Below are 12,811 nucleotides of genomic sequence, written 5' to 3'. Positions count from 1 at the left end.
AATGATGGATGACTGATGGTTGTTTTAATCTTTCATCCTCACCATTTCGATTCCATTGTTAAGCTAGTTTATCAGTTTTTGTTTTGTAATCTTATTACTTGGATTTCTTTAGCGGTTTTAAGTTCACATTAGTGAGAATCATATGTTATTTATGTGTGTGGTTGTGGGTCGATCACAAGTCGAGCACTATCCACTCGACTCGAAAACTGTTTGAGTTGTGTTCGACTCGACTCATTGCTCGTTAACTTCGTCAGAATTTTTATCTTATTTTTTAAAAATATATGTAAAAACTAATAATACTATATAGAGATTAATATAAACATAAATCTTGTAATACAAGAAGACAAAGTTAACAACTTTGTAATAAATAAATAGGTGATATTGAGTACATTATTTGACCACCTCGTATATATTCGAAACAACATTCTCAACACTTAACAATAAAAATACAGCACTATTAAGAATTTTTAGATTAGTTCCATTCAACCAGAATTGAAGACTGTAATGACTCCCAGTGAATCACTTGCTCTCCTTTAAAAGAGTGATCTCAAGTTATGTGTAATTTCCAGCATCTGACATTGACAAACAAAGCTCAGCAGATCAGCTGAGTCATAAGGATCGACAAGTCATCAATACCAAAAATGCTAAGTAGGAATCGTACCTCCAATGCAGTTCGGGGAATCTAAGCCAGAAAACCGGCCAGCATGCGACTCTGTTTCGAGCATTCTCATACATATATTCCTAATCCAAGCTCTTTTGGATCTGTTTCCACCATCCAGGGTGGCCTATGGATCAAAACAATCAGTTAGAGAAAGAGTGTGAATGAAAGATAGGTAAGGATTTAACTTCTGGAACATACTTATTCATAACGAAGGCTACTGTTCCTTGTGCAGCTCGCTTCAGCAGATCTTCTCTAGCCTCAACTGCAATTCCTTCAGGCTATATAAAGATTTTGAAGTAAGATTTATAGTAACATTTAAATATAAAGTTTGTCTTTAATTATATTAATCTATGTTACCCTAACTATTTATATTCTCTAAAGTACTCATGCAGACTCATCTCAGGAATGGGAGTATATACTTTTGTTCGACACATACCCGTCGTAGAACCCAAGAAACAAATAAATTATTTCATGAACCCTCCTCACCACGTCATTCATGATCCTAACCAGTTGAATCCAACACTCACCTCAAGTCTAGATAACATAAGTATTTAGTTGTTTTTTGTACCTCTTCTGGAAACCAAACACCAGGTTGTGTGCTACCCTCAAGAATTGCCACTGCAAAAGCAGCTGTGGCGTTTCCCACTGCCCTGAAATACATGGAATTCAATATACATCATATCTATTTCAGTAGCTTCGAGTAAAGGCATTTTGAGGTTGTCTTAGGCTTAATGTATTCTACAGATTACATATTGTAGAGGGTAAGCTTTATAAACAATGAAACTTGCGTGTCTCTAGAAGCTTTAGTTAACATACACAGAGAGTCTCCTGTGACTAAACAGGGCAAGTGTACTCCTCTCATTTGTGCATTCCAAATCAACCTATAGAAAAATTAACAGAAAATATTTTATTGGCATATATTGTCGAGTAGTATAAAGCAACTACTGGAATACTAGCCATTACAGTTTGCTCGTTTGGTTCGGTATCATACCCTCATTGACACTCGCTCACCGGCAATCCCATCAACTGCTCGGACTAGTGGATCAAACCATTCAACCAACTGTTGGACTTTGCATCTGTCTCTCAGAAATTCCTGCAACATTTACTTTATAAAATGGAATGGACTTGTTTAAAGGAGATAAAAATGTAAGTACTAAATTCAAACTTTGTTGAGCAGATCAGACATGCCGGTAATTTCCTGGTGAACATTAGCTAAGTTGTTATCATTTTCTCATAATTTAAGGTGTGGTTGGGACCTCAGAGTTCTTATCGCTGATTTTATAATACATTGTGTCACTCTCTGCGCCAGAAAAGCGAGTTTCATTATCAAGGATGGTATTAGCCATGTCAATGTTTGGGGAAAATGTTAAACTATACATAATATAAGAACATACTGCAGGAAGAAGATTTGTCATGGCTTCCATTCCCCAATTCCAGAAGAATGGTGCAGTTCCAAATCGAGCACTGACAGTTGGTACTTCGAGGACCTCATGAGCACTCCGAACCTCAGGTAAGTTCCTGAAAAGTTGCTTCAATGAGAATTGTTTTAATGGAGAGAAGGTTGCTAGATGGGAGCTGAACGAATGACTACACTAAATGACATTCAATGTGAGCTAAGCAGTTGGCATTGAAAACCATGAAAATTGTGCTATATTCAAAAGATATAAATTGCCTAGAATATGTTATTTGAAACCTAACATATTGCATGCCTGCATTTTTCAGAGAATTTCGCGATGCCATTAGACTGGAAATGGCTAATTCATTGAACTGATGATTCAGATTTATGTAAGAAAGTTTTCCTGAAGTAGGAAGACAAGAATACTTTATTAAAAGTTCTTACAACAAATAAACATCTCTCTTTCCAATGCCTTTCCCGAAGTCCACATTGAGCATTCCAGTATAGGGCTTTAATTTGATTTTTTGTCCTGAAAAAAATACTTAAATCATGTTATGCATCCTATGCAAAATGGGTAAAAACTTCAAACTAGGTAAAACAGGCTAAAATGATGTAAAATTTTCTCCATACTCACCTTTGTTATATGCAACAACTTCCTCCCCAAGCAGTAAAAAACTAGTTGCTAATATAGTTGGGCCGGCACCGCCGCTGCCTGCTGTGTAGTAGGAAAATCTGAGAATGCACATTCACACATCCAGTTTTCTTATTTCAGGTTTTACGAATTTTGGAATTTAAGTACAAGACACAACATGCAATAAAATGGAAATTGGTTTTCCAGAAGAATTACTCTTGGACTTGATATAAGTGTTAACAAGGTGTAATTACCTTAACCTTTCTGGCTGTCCCTTGTTTTCGCTTCTTGCAGCACGAACTAGCTCTGCTGCCATCACTGTCATATAAACACCAGTATTATCTCTGGGATTAAGATAGAATCAATGCAATGAGGATTTAACAAATCACAACTAATTAGTCCTAACTGAGACATGGGAAAACTTACAAAAATCCGACCATACATGTATCCAAGACTCACATCTGAATTCGAATAATATAATCTATGGTTATGAATCAGAAATTTTCTTCAAAACTCAACCTTTCTTAAAACCAAAATGCTTCTTGCAATATAAACCAATCATATTACGTATATGCAAGTGATATATAATTGCTAGTCTTTCTAGGCTTACCATTGTGAGTTCCAGACGCTATCAAATGCAATACACTTCTTACGAGCAGGATGAAAAAAAAAGGAAGTCTTGGAAAGTTACCAAAACGTTGTTCACAATTATGAGTAATACTATAAGACTAACAGCATGGTTCTTTTACAAGCATTAGTTCTTAATTTCATTATAATCTTACACATCTTGAACATGCCCACAAATTTTCTGCAATTAAGTTGTGGAACATATAAAAGAATTTTCATACCATTGCTCACTCCAGGATAGATTCCTCCAGTAGTTATGGCTTGAATATTTGCACTGACTGCTCTATCCTTTAACGATTTTGCGCGGAATGCATAGCTTGTATCATCGCAAACGTCGAGATATGCAGTCTGTTATAAGAAACAAGAACAATTCCCAAGTTATCTGATCAGCCTTATACTAAACCATACAATAGAACATTATGTGTATCACATAATAAAGAATGCAGGACACTGAAATAAAGATGAAATACATATATAACAATTACCTTCGCCTCACCTGGGTCTCTATGGCTGCTTCCAAGACAGTACACTTCTGAGCCTGTTGAAAAGGTCCTGCAGCATGAACTACAAGATCCGCATCTGCAGAAGAAACATATGATACCATTCTCATTATGTTTTTGAATTTGGTACGACTATAACAAATTCGATTTCATGGGAACGAGTCACAGATATAATCTTCTTTCCAAGGGCATCAAGGAGTAATACATGGATTTCATTTGAACTAGAAATTCTTTAATTAGAAAAGAAAATCCTGGACTTCGCCCCATTAACTGTAGTTTTTGTTCGAAAAATATGGAAAGGATAGTGAAACAGGCAGGAAATGCTTAAAACTTAAATAAACAACGCTCCATCATCTCCAACATCTAGATAAAACAATAGGAAGTTAACATCGTAGAACTTAATTTCTAATAGTTGATTTGAATTCTTGGAGTTTGAACTAGCAATCTCCTTCTTTGAACAAGACGTAAGGGGGGCAATTTGATCATGCAACAGCCACCACTAGAATCATGTGACAGCAATAAATGAAAGCCCAAATGCAGCCAAATAAAAAATAAAACGAATGAGAGTATCCTAAAACCCATTTTCAAATAAATTTCTTCAGTTTTGTTCTCTGATACAACATGCAGGAATGACATGGATGCATAAGAAAATATAAAGTGTCATAAAGAGGCTTCACCACTTAAAGCTGCTTCCAATGAATCTTTGTTGTTGACGTCGACTTCGGCAAACTCGGAATTCTTTCCTAGCGTAGCCACCATGGAAGCACCTTTTTCCCTATGCATTACATAATTCAGACACTCACTCAACCACTTTACGAAGAAAATTGAGGAATTGCATAACAGGAGGGGGAAAATGCCAAAGAAGTGCAACTTTTTGTTCCTATACTTTTTTAAAGGAAAGGATAAATGTAGACAATTGAGAGCATTGAACTATTTTACCAATACCAATTGGAACTCGATGCCTGCTAAAATTTTAGTGTGAATTCTCTACTTGGGTTCGAACAGTTAAGATGATTCTGAACAGATACTATTGTTAAAAGAATGTATATCAATCAGGTTAATTATAAACCAAAATCCCAGAACTTACAATTCAAGTAGATACTAAAAGACGGCAAAAATAAAGAAAAAAGGATAGGAACCCCTATTTTCTCGTGAACCAAACAATTGAAAAACTGGGTTATTGCTCTCTAACCTGTTCCTACCGCCGACGACAATTCGGAGATCAGGGCAAAGCTTGGAAAGAGCGGTGGCAGTAGATCCTCCGACCCGACCAGTTCCACCAAGCACAAGGACACGAGAGTTCCTTGTCTTGTCCGGAAGTAGTACTTCACTTACGTTGTCGTTTTCAGCGGATTTTGCAGATGCCACCGCAGCTGCAGCTGCCGCAGTGTTGAAGTGAAGCAAAAATGTCGCCATAACTGCAGAGAAAATGTAAATGGATTGGTTGTTAGCGGCTGTTATATTTATTAATTATATCTGTTTTATCAGTTCATCGTTATCGATGACGTGGGTGAATATTTTCGCTACATTTGGCGTGCTATGCAACTCACCACCCATTCACTTATTCATTTTTTTATGTAAATTATTCACTTATCTAAAAACTAGTTGGAACATAATATAAAATTCTTGTTTCTAAGTCTGCCACGATAAATTACATAAGATTGTGGTTATGGATGCTTTTGATGCTTCATCTTATTTGATATGGACGAAAAGTCACCTGTTAATGATTGGAAGAACTCGAGAGATTAAGATGACTTATTCTTTCTTTTAAAAAGTTCTAAGGGCGTAAACGAATAAAGCGTTTAAATCATTCGTATAACGTTCGTCTAAATTAGTTTTTATTAAAACACATAAACGACTATGTATAATATTTTTATGTCCATTTAATAACAAACGAACACAAACATATGTGTATTCGTTTCGTTTATGTTCACGAACAAGCTCACTTATTAGTTCGTTTATAAGCTTGTTTACTCGGTTCTCATTTTCATTTTATTTTTACATTTTAAATATTGGAGAAGGTAAGGACTAAATTGAACATAAGATAAACTTTGAACTTCAAATTATGAAGCTTAAGGAACTTAAAGACTAAAGGTGTAATTTCACCATTTTTTCTTTGCAACTAAAATAATAAAAAGAGAGTGTTGGTTACAAATGTTAAATGAGCATATTTGTGAAAATTAAACAAATATGTTCATGAACGATAAACGAATATGTTCACGAATGTTAAAAGAACATGTTGTGAACATTGAACGAATATGTTCGCGAACACTAAACGAACGGTAACCTTTAAAAAAATAAACAAACACGAACGCGATATTGAAAATTTAAACGAACACGGACATGATCACTTCCAAAAATAAACAAATAAACACGTACACAACTTTATTCATTCAAACTCGATTCATTTACACTTTTAGAGATAAAGAAAGAAAATAAAATAAAAAGATCCTCGTAATAAAAATAAATATTTCCCTTCTATTTCTTTTATTCTCGTAAACTGAGAGATCTCTAATTCGAGTAATGCAATCTAGATATAACTTCGGACTCTCTTGGAAATCATTAGGGTTCACAATCTTTCCTCCACTTCTACCCAAACGGGCCTTATTGAAATAAGTTGTGTAGGGACATTCCCATCAAGTTAGGCTAAACTTGGTTACATGAGAGCAGCATGAGCATGAGAACAAGTCCACGATATGCTATTGAGTTCTGAACAAACTAAAGAGGAGCATGCATATAACTTAAGCTCGCATCAATGATTTAAATAGCAGATCGCGTCCGTTATATAACGGTAACAATATCGTCCGGTTTCATTATTATATGATCGCGATATCTATTATCATCTCAATAATACCCGTTATTCTAAAATTTCGTTAGATACAATACAACTAAAAATGTGACCGCAATAACAATTTAAATCCCTAAGTCACACTTTAAAGCTATACCCCGTCAAATAGTTTGTCATTGATGAACACACTGTGTTTATATGATTCCAAAATAGTTTGTTACAAGCAAATTACAGAACGGAGAAGAATATGAAAATGAACAACATCATTCTCGTTCAAGTTCAAGAAATGAGATAGTTTCCCCAACCATATATTTTGCTTTATATCCATCACACAGAGGTGACCGACGAGAGAGAAGATGAACAGCAAGAAACTTGGACTGTGCGATGCAAATTGGGAAACCATATTAAAAAATAGGGTAAAGTATAGTAATGGTCACTGATCTTTTCTAAAGTTTTCATTTAGGTCCTCCAACTTTTAAAACTTTCAATATAGTCCCCTAACATTTAGTCTGTTTGCAATATGGTCCCCCAACAGTTACTTCGGGGACCATATTGAAAACGGACTAAATGTTGGGGATTATATTACAAGTTTTAAAAGTTAGAGGATCTAAATGAAAGCTTTAGAAAAGTTCAGTGACCATTACTATACTTTACCCTTAAAATTAAATTGATCAATGTAAAAAGTCAAGGGTTAAATTTTTAAAATTTATGACTAACTTATCAATATGTAAACATTAAGGGCTAATTTTATTATTATACCAACTTTGAAAGCTGCCCCTAGGATAACCAAAAAATGACATTAAAAAACAGTAGTGGTCATTTTGCAACTTTTCATAGTCAAATGACCAAAAGAAAAACTTATAGAATCCACGTATATAGTGTTTAGTGCCATGAAAACAAAGGATCACACCACAAATTAACTTGTCGCTGCCATTACATTCATCAATACTAGTTGTCTTCAACATCTTAGAAAGAGCAGGATAATTGAGTTATTATAGTCAAGCTGGTATATAGATTTACACGTACGAGGGCTAGCGTTCAAGGAACCCCCATTATACGGTGTGATAATATGCTTAAAACCATGTCAGTACATATTCAACTCCAAGCTTTATAACATCAACCTGTACTTGACGAGCAGTTTGTGTCGTAACTTGCGAGCCCCAGAAGCTCGGGACCTTCTAGGCGAGGGTTTTTCTCGAAGCTACATATTTCGGAAAAATATTGAAGATCAGGGACGTTGCACAAGGAAAACAAAAGAATCAAATAGCTCTAAAATATTAACAATGTGCACCATGAGACAGTCCATTAAACAGTGATTCCAACGAAGCTCGTCAAAGAAGAGACAAAGTAGAAACTTGAAGGCAGATTGTCGATCATGAACAACTAAAAATAAAATAACAGAATCTATACTGGCCAAGAGACTCTCGTTAATGTGCATTCTGGTGTAAAGGAAAAAAGAACACGGTATCTTTTTGCAAAGCTGTCATTAATAACTTAGATTGTTAGCAAAAGCACAGAGAATGGCAGAAGGCCACAAACATGGGAATACGCCTCAGCTTATCTACAGAGTATAATCGCAAATATAAAATCGAGCTTCATCTTCTCCAAAGGCTTTAAATGCTGCAGTCATTTACTTTTAATTTTAAACATTCCTCGAGAAACTCTTCAAAGTCTTTATTTTTATCCGAACATCAAAATTATCATTATTACCACATGTGGATGAAAAAGAAAAGAGTTAGAAATTATCTCAAACTTTACAGCTTTAAGGGTTGCACATATAACTGATATCATAGTAGAAGGACATGAAATATAACCAGATTTAAAAATATAATAGAAGAAGAGGGGTAAGCTTACTTGTTTAGAGGAATGTGCTCAAATGGTCCACTGGTAGGAATTGGTCCACACAAATCATTGCTTGAGACATCACTAGAAGAAAAGAGGTAAAATTTCAAAGACCATAAGTCTAAGGCTTCTTAAAAATCCAGATAATAGTAGTTAAAGTCGCAATACTTACACAACTTTGAGGCTTGAAACACCAACAAGTTCCCTAGGGATAGGTCCAGTTAACTTCTTGTCATTAAGCCGCCTGGCATTGCAGTCGGTGACATGAGAAAAACTAGAAAGGGAGTGATCATGGTGGCACTATTTGAACACCAGTAGAGAACAACCATTATCTAATACCTGTAATTTACTTAAGCCCTGGTAATTCATTTTCTTAAGTCTAGAAATGAAAGCTCGACTACAGTCTATTCAACCATAAAGTGATTAACACTTGGGCATGAACACTCACAAGAATACAAGATGCTTCAGTTTCCCAAGTGACCGAGGAATGGTCCCTGAAATGTTGTTGTTATATAGGTCCAAACTGATGAGGCTCTTCAAGTTTCCAAGTTCAGCAGGGATGGTTCCTTGGATGTTGTTTTTGTAAAGCTCCCTGCATGGAAGAGAAGATAACCGCAAGTGAAGTTTTTGATGCATGACAATGTATAATCAAGTGAACATTGATAAACAAGATAATATGCACATGTAAATATGTCGGTAGGTCCAGAATTCAGACACTAAGGGCAGAACTGGGCAAAGGATAAAAGGGAAAGAACATACAGATACTGCAAATGCTCAAGCTTCACAAGCTCAGGTACCAAATGTCCAGACAGGTTGGAATTACCTAAATCTCCGCAAAAAGAAGGGGGGAAAACACCATTTCAAATGGAATGGAAAAATGCCATAATTCCGAGGTGCTATTTCTAAAAAAAGGGTAAAGTATAATAATGGTCACTGTATTGTAATTTTTAAAAGTTGGAGGACCTAAATGAAAGTTTTAGAAAAATTCAGTGACCATTACTATACTTTACCCTTAAATTAAAGGAGCGATGATATTAGAATTATATAAAAAAAAGGATAAAGTACACAAATGATTCCTGACTATAAGATACTATTTTATAGACAAGTTTTAAAATGATCCCCCAACTATGGAGAGTTACTTTGTTGAGTCATTTGACTATTAAAAGTTATAAAATGATCACCTAATTATTCATTATGTTTAAAAAAATTATCCTTTTTCTTTGAAAAATTAACGATCATCTGAGCTGGACATTAATATTTTGACTAAGATTAAAGTCCAACTCAGATTGCCGTCAATTTTTTAACAGAAAATGACTAGTTTGAAACATATGAATAGTCAAATAATCATTCTATAACTTTTAATAGTTATAGACTCCAAAAATAGTATCTTATAATTAAGAGACCATTTGTATACTTTAACAAAAAAACTAGTCATGTGTTATTTATTTTTGGAATGGATGTACAAGTGTCTAATTTATTCCTCTTTTATGTTTTAGATGTCTAGATTTTTTTTTTCGTGTTTTATATTTTTTTCTATATTTTTTTTAAAAAATTCGGTAATTCAATTATGGGTAAACTATATTTGTGACTTAATTATTGTCAAATTTTATTTTGACCATTGATGTTTAGATTTAATTAATAAGATCACCCAACTTTTTAAATGGTTCAATCAAACCATTGTTCGTTAACTTTTAATAGAGGAAGCGACGTGACAGTTAAAAAATATGGTATAATTGCATATTTGATCCTCAATATTTATATATTTTATCAATTTGATCATAATTTAATTCAATTTAATTTAATTTAATCTCCAATTAGATAGTAACACATGTCACTCACTACTTAATTATAAAATATTTTCTTAATTGTTATTTATTTATTTAATCCAATGAATTTTATACGTGTCGCCGCCCTGTTAAAGAGAGAAAATAAAGGAGTGAGAATACACAAGGCAAAATCGAACCTAGGACATCTCAACTCTTACTAGTTTTAATTCAAACGAAAGAGCATACGAAAATAACTTGGAAAATCAAAAGTCACAACATCAAGACCACATTTGAAGGACAATTGTAAAATCATGTTTTCATCTTTGAATTTTTATTATACCATGTGTTGCTGACAACACACAAGTCTTACCAGTTTTTTGAAATTTTCATCAGAGCTACCATTGGGCTGTATCGCCTTGTAAGCAAGCTCTTTCTGGATCCCAATTTTGTGTTTCATTTTCTTCCCTTCTTCGCTTGACAATATCATGACGCTTCCGAAGCAGATGTATACCACCGAAGCCGGCTCTTGCTCCTTCAGTCAATCCAAGCAGCCGTGCGTGACGTCGGTGGGGGGAGCTGATATCAGATTGGACGGGCCGACGTTGAGGAACATTGTGTATCTTAATTTCAGCATGTTCACCACTGCATTGTCCAATTCCTCGTATGAATTCATGGCGATTGCGGCGGCTCGTGGCAGTGTTTGTCCCATTTTATGTAACATTACATGCATGGGGGCATCGAAAGGTTACCGGTGGCCACTCCATTTGGTAAGTCGGCATCTTGGTAAATTATTGTACAAAATCAAGTGCTCTGTCTTGAGGATCTGCAAAACGTTTATGATTTTCACGCTACGATTACCAGCATCATGGCATATATAAATGCTTACCATTGATCCCTATGTGCTTGCGAGAAAAATCGGTCTTGGCATGAACGAAGAGTGCCTGAGAACCAGCGGTCCAAAACACCACCCAAGGGATCTTCAATTAATCTGCAATATCAACCCCAAAATTATAAGATGCATATGTTATCAAACAATCAATAGGCCTATCGGATTCCTCCACAAGTGCAACTATGGCATCTTTGAAATTCTGGGGCACTGCCCTAAGGAAATAGTCCACATGCTCATGAGGATTCCTCTTTAAGCAATGACTATACCCCTCCGGTAATCCATTCCATACATTATAAGGCTTAACGCTTTCATGCTCCTCATGATGATCTTTCGGAAAAGTTAAGCTGTTCGATCCGTGAAAAGGAAAGAAAACACAACACCTGGGGAAGCCTCCGATAGCCGAGGAATGATATGGAGAAGAGGGGCTGCGTGTGTGCCGAAAGGGAAGGCCAACACCGCTATGTGTTTAGAAGCCTTCTTGTACTTCTCCATTGTTATATTCTCTGAAAAAAAATATTTCTCTTTTTCTCCATTTTAACACACATATCAAATAATTCTATAAATGTTATAATTTAATTATTTTTGTTAATCACCGTTAAAATTTACAATTATTTCATTTGTAAAAGCTAGTAAGCTACCCACTTAGTATATTTTTTCTATCTTTCATACAATTTTTTCACTTAATAATTGAAATAGAAAAATAAAAGAAAACCTGTGTAAACATAGCCAATAAACTTAACATATAATTAGAATATTTTCCTATAGCTATTGAGACAATAAACTAGCAAATCAAGATCATTCAAAGACAATTAAGGAAAAAGTTAAAACTCATTCAAAAAACTCAAACTCGAACAAAATGTTGAAAATTCAACAAGGTAGGCACCGAATGATTGTTGAAAAATCAACAAGGTAGGCACCGAATGTGCAAGTAGTCAAAAGGTGCAGTTGAAAAACACAAATAGTCAAATTGCTAAATTAATCTATGTACTTTAAGATATTTACAAGATTAGTCTTTAAACTTCAACTATAAATACTCTAACCCATTTAGCTTCAAAATCATCCCAAATCATTCTAGCTTTTTCCCAATACTAGAGAATTTAGAGAGTTTTCTTGAGAGTTGTTTTCTCATTTTTATCAAGAGATAATTGTTATTATTTTCTCCTTGTTAGATCGAGAGAAGTTGTAATTCCTATTTTCTCATAGTGAAATTCTTCTACCGTTGCCCGTGGTTTTTAACCTATATTATTTAGGGGTTTTTCACGTAAAATTTGTGTCTTATTTATCTTCATTTTTATTTTCTCAAATTATCAGTTGTGATTTTGCTCTATCTGATAGTCGTATTCCGCAACAATTGGTATCAAGAGTCAGATTAGAGTGTGTAATATCTACTTATTGTCTTTGTGGTTGCCACCAAAAGGTGGATCCTCCAACATAAGAAAGTAAGAAGATATTATCCATTCTTTAAAGGTTCCAAAGAACTATTCACGATAGTGAAATAGTGGGAGTTATCCGTAATAGAAGCTATAACAACGAAATTTGATATTGAAAAATTCAATGGGAGAAATTTCTCATTGTGGAAATTGAAGATGAAGGCCATCCTTTTTAAAATACGTTTGTCTAGCACCTATCAGTGAAAGGTCGGTAGATTTCACATGTAACACCCCCAACCCGTATCTGACCCGGATCCGAGTCCGAAGCGTCACATTGACTT

The 12,811-nt window shown here is 34.8% G+C and overlaps 2 protein-coding genes and 1 pseudogene across 2 annotated transcripts; all 3 read right to left on the bottom strand.

The window, feature by feature from the left end:
- Positions 1–391: 391 nt before the first annotated feature.
- On the bottom strand, positions 392–5,252 carry LOC120150413. Its single transcript, XM_039163096.1, has 14 exons — positions 5,008–5,252; positions 4,493–4,590; positions 3,812–3,894; positions 3,537–3,663; positions 2,943–3,006; positions 2,692–2,789; positions 2,502–2,586; positions 2,056–2,179; positions 1,653–1,754; positions 1,478–1,542; positions 1,230–1,311; positions 860–939; positions 662–785; positions 392–572 (listed from the first exon to the last, which is right to left on the bottom strand). The coding sequence occupies exons 1-13, from the start codon at positions 5,229–5,231 to the stop codon at positions 728–730; spliced, it is 1,290 nt and encodes a 429-aa protein (XP_039019027.1). The 5' UTR covers positions 5,232–5,252; the 3' UTR covers positions 392–572; positions 662–727.
- Positions 5,253–7,616: 2,364 nt separating this feature from the next.
- Positions 7,617–9,305, bottom strand: LOC120150553 (leucine-rich repeat protein 1-like; the record flags this gene model as incomplete). Its single annotated transcript, XM_039163226.1, has 5 exons — positions 7,617–7,804; positions 8,458–8,529; positions 8,618–8,689; positions 8,894–9,037; positions 9,205–9,305. Coding segments are annotated over 5 exons (474 nt in total), but the record flags the coding sequence as incomplete, so codon positions are not given.
- A 1,240-nt stretch (positions 9,306–10,545) lies between these two features.
- On the bottom strand, positions 10,546–11,592 carry LOC120150552 (annotated as a pseudogene).
- Positions 11,593–12,811: the final 1,219 nt, after the last annotated feature.

Source organism: Hibiscus syriacus, unplaced genomic scaffold (genome assembly GCF_006381635.1).
Source record: "Hibiscus syriacus cultivar Baekdansim isolate YM2019G1 unplaced genomic scaffold, ASM638163v2 tig00111022_pilon, whole genome shotgun sequence".
Classification (NCBI taxonomy): Eukaryota; Viridiplantae; Streptophyta; class Magnoliopsida; order Malvales; family Malvaceae; genus Hibiscus; species Hibiscus syriacus.
Note: the sequence above shows the minus strand (reverse complement) of the source record. Positions and strands in the feature narration are given on the sequence as shown.

What these genes read in the sequence shown, in the direction of transcription:
- LOC120150413 (XM_039163096.1), bottom strand. Translation starts at nt 5,231, where the DNA reads ATGGCGACATTTTTGCTTCACTTCAACACTGCGGCAGCTGCAGCTGCG. An exon ending in ATTGGAAGCAGCTTTAAGTG is followed by an intron (nt 3,895 to 4,492) that starts GTGAAGCCTCTT and finishes TTTCTTCTGCAG; the next exon opens with ATGCGGATCTTGTAGTTCAT. An exon ending in AAGAGAGATGTTTATTTGTT is followed by an intron (nt 2,180 to 2,501) that starts GTAAGAACTTTT and finishes GCAACTTTTCAG; the next exon opens with GAACTTACCTGAGGTTCGGA.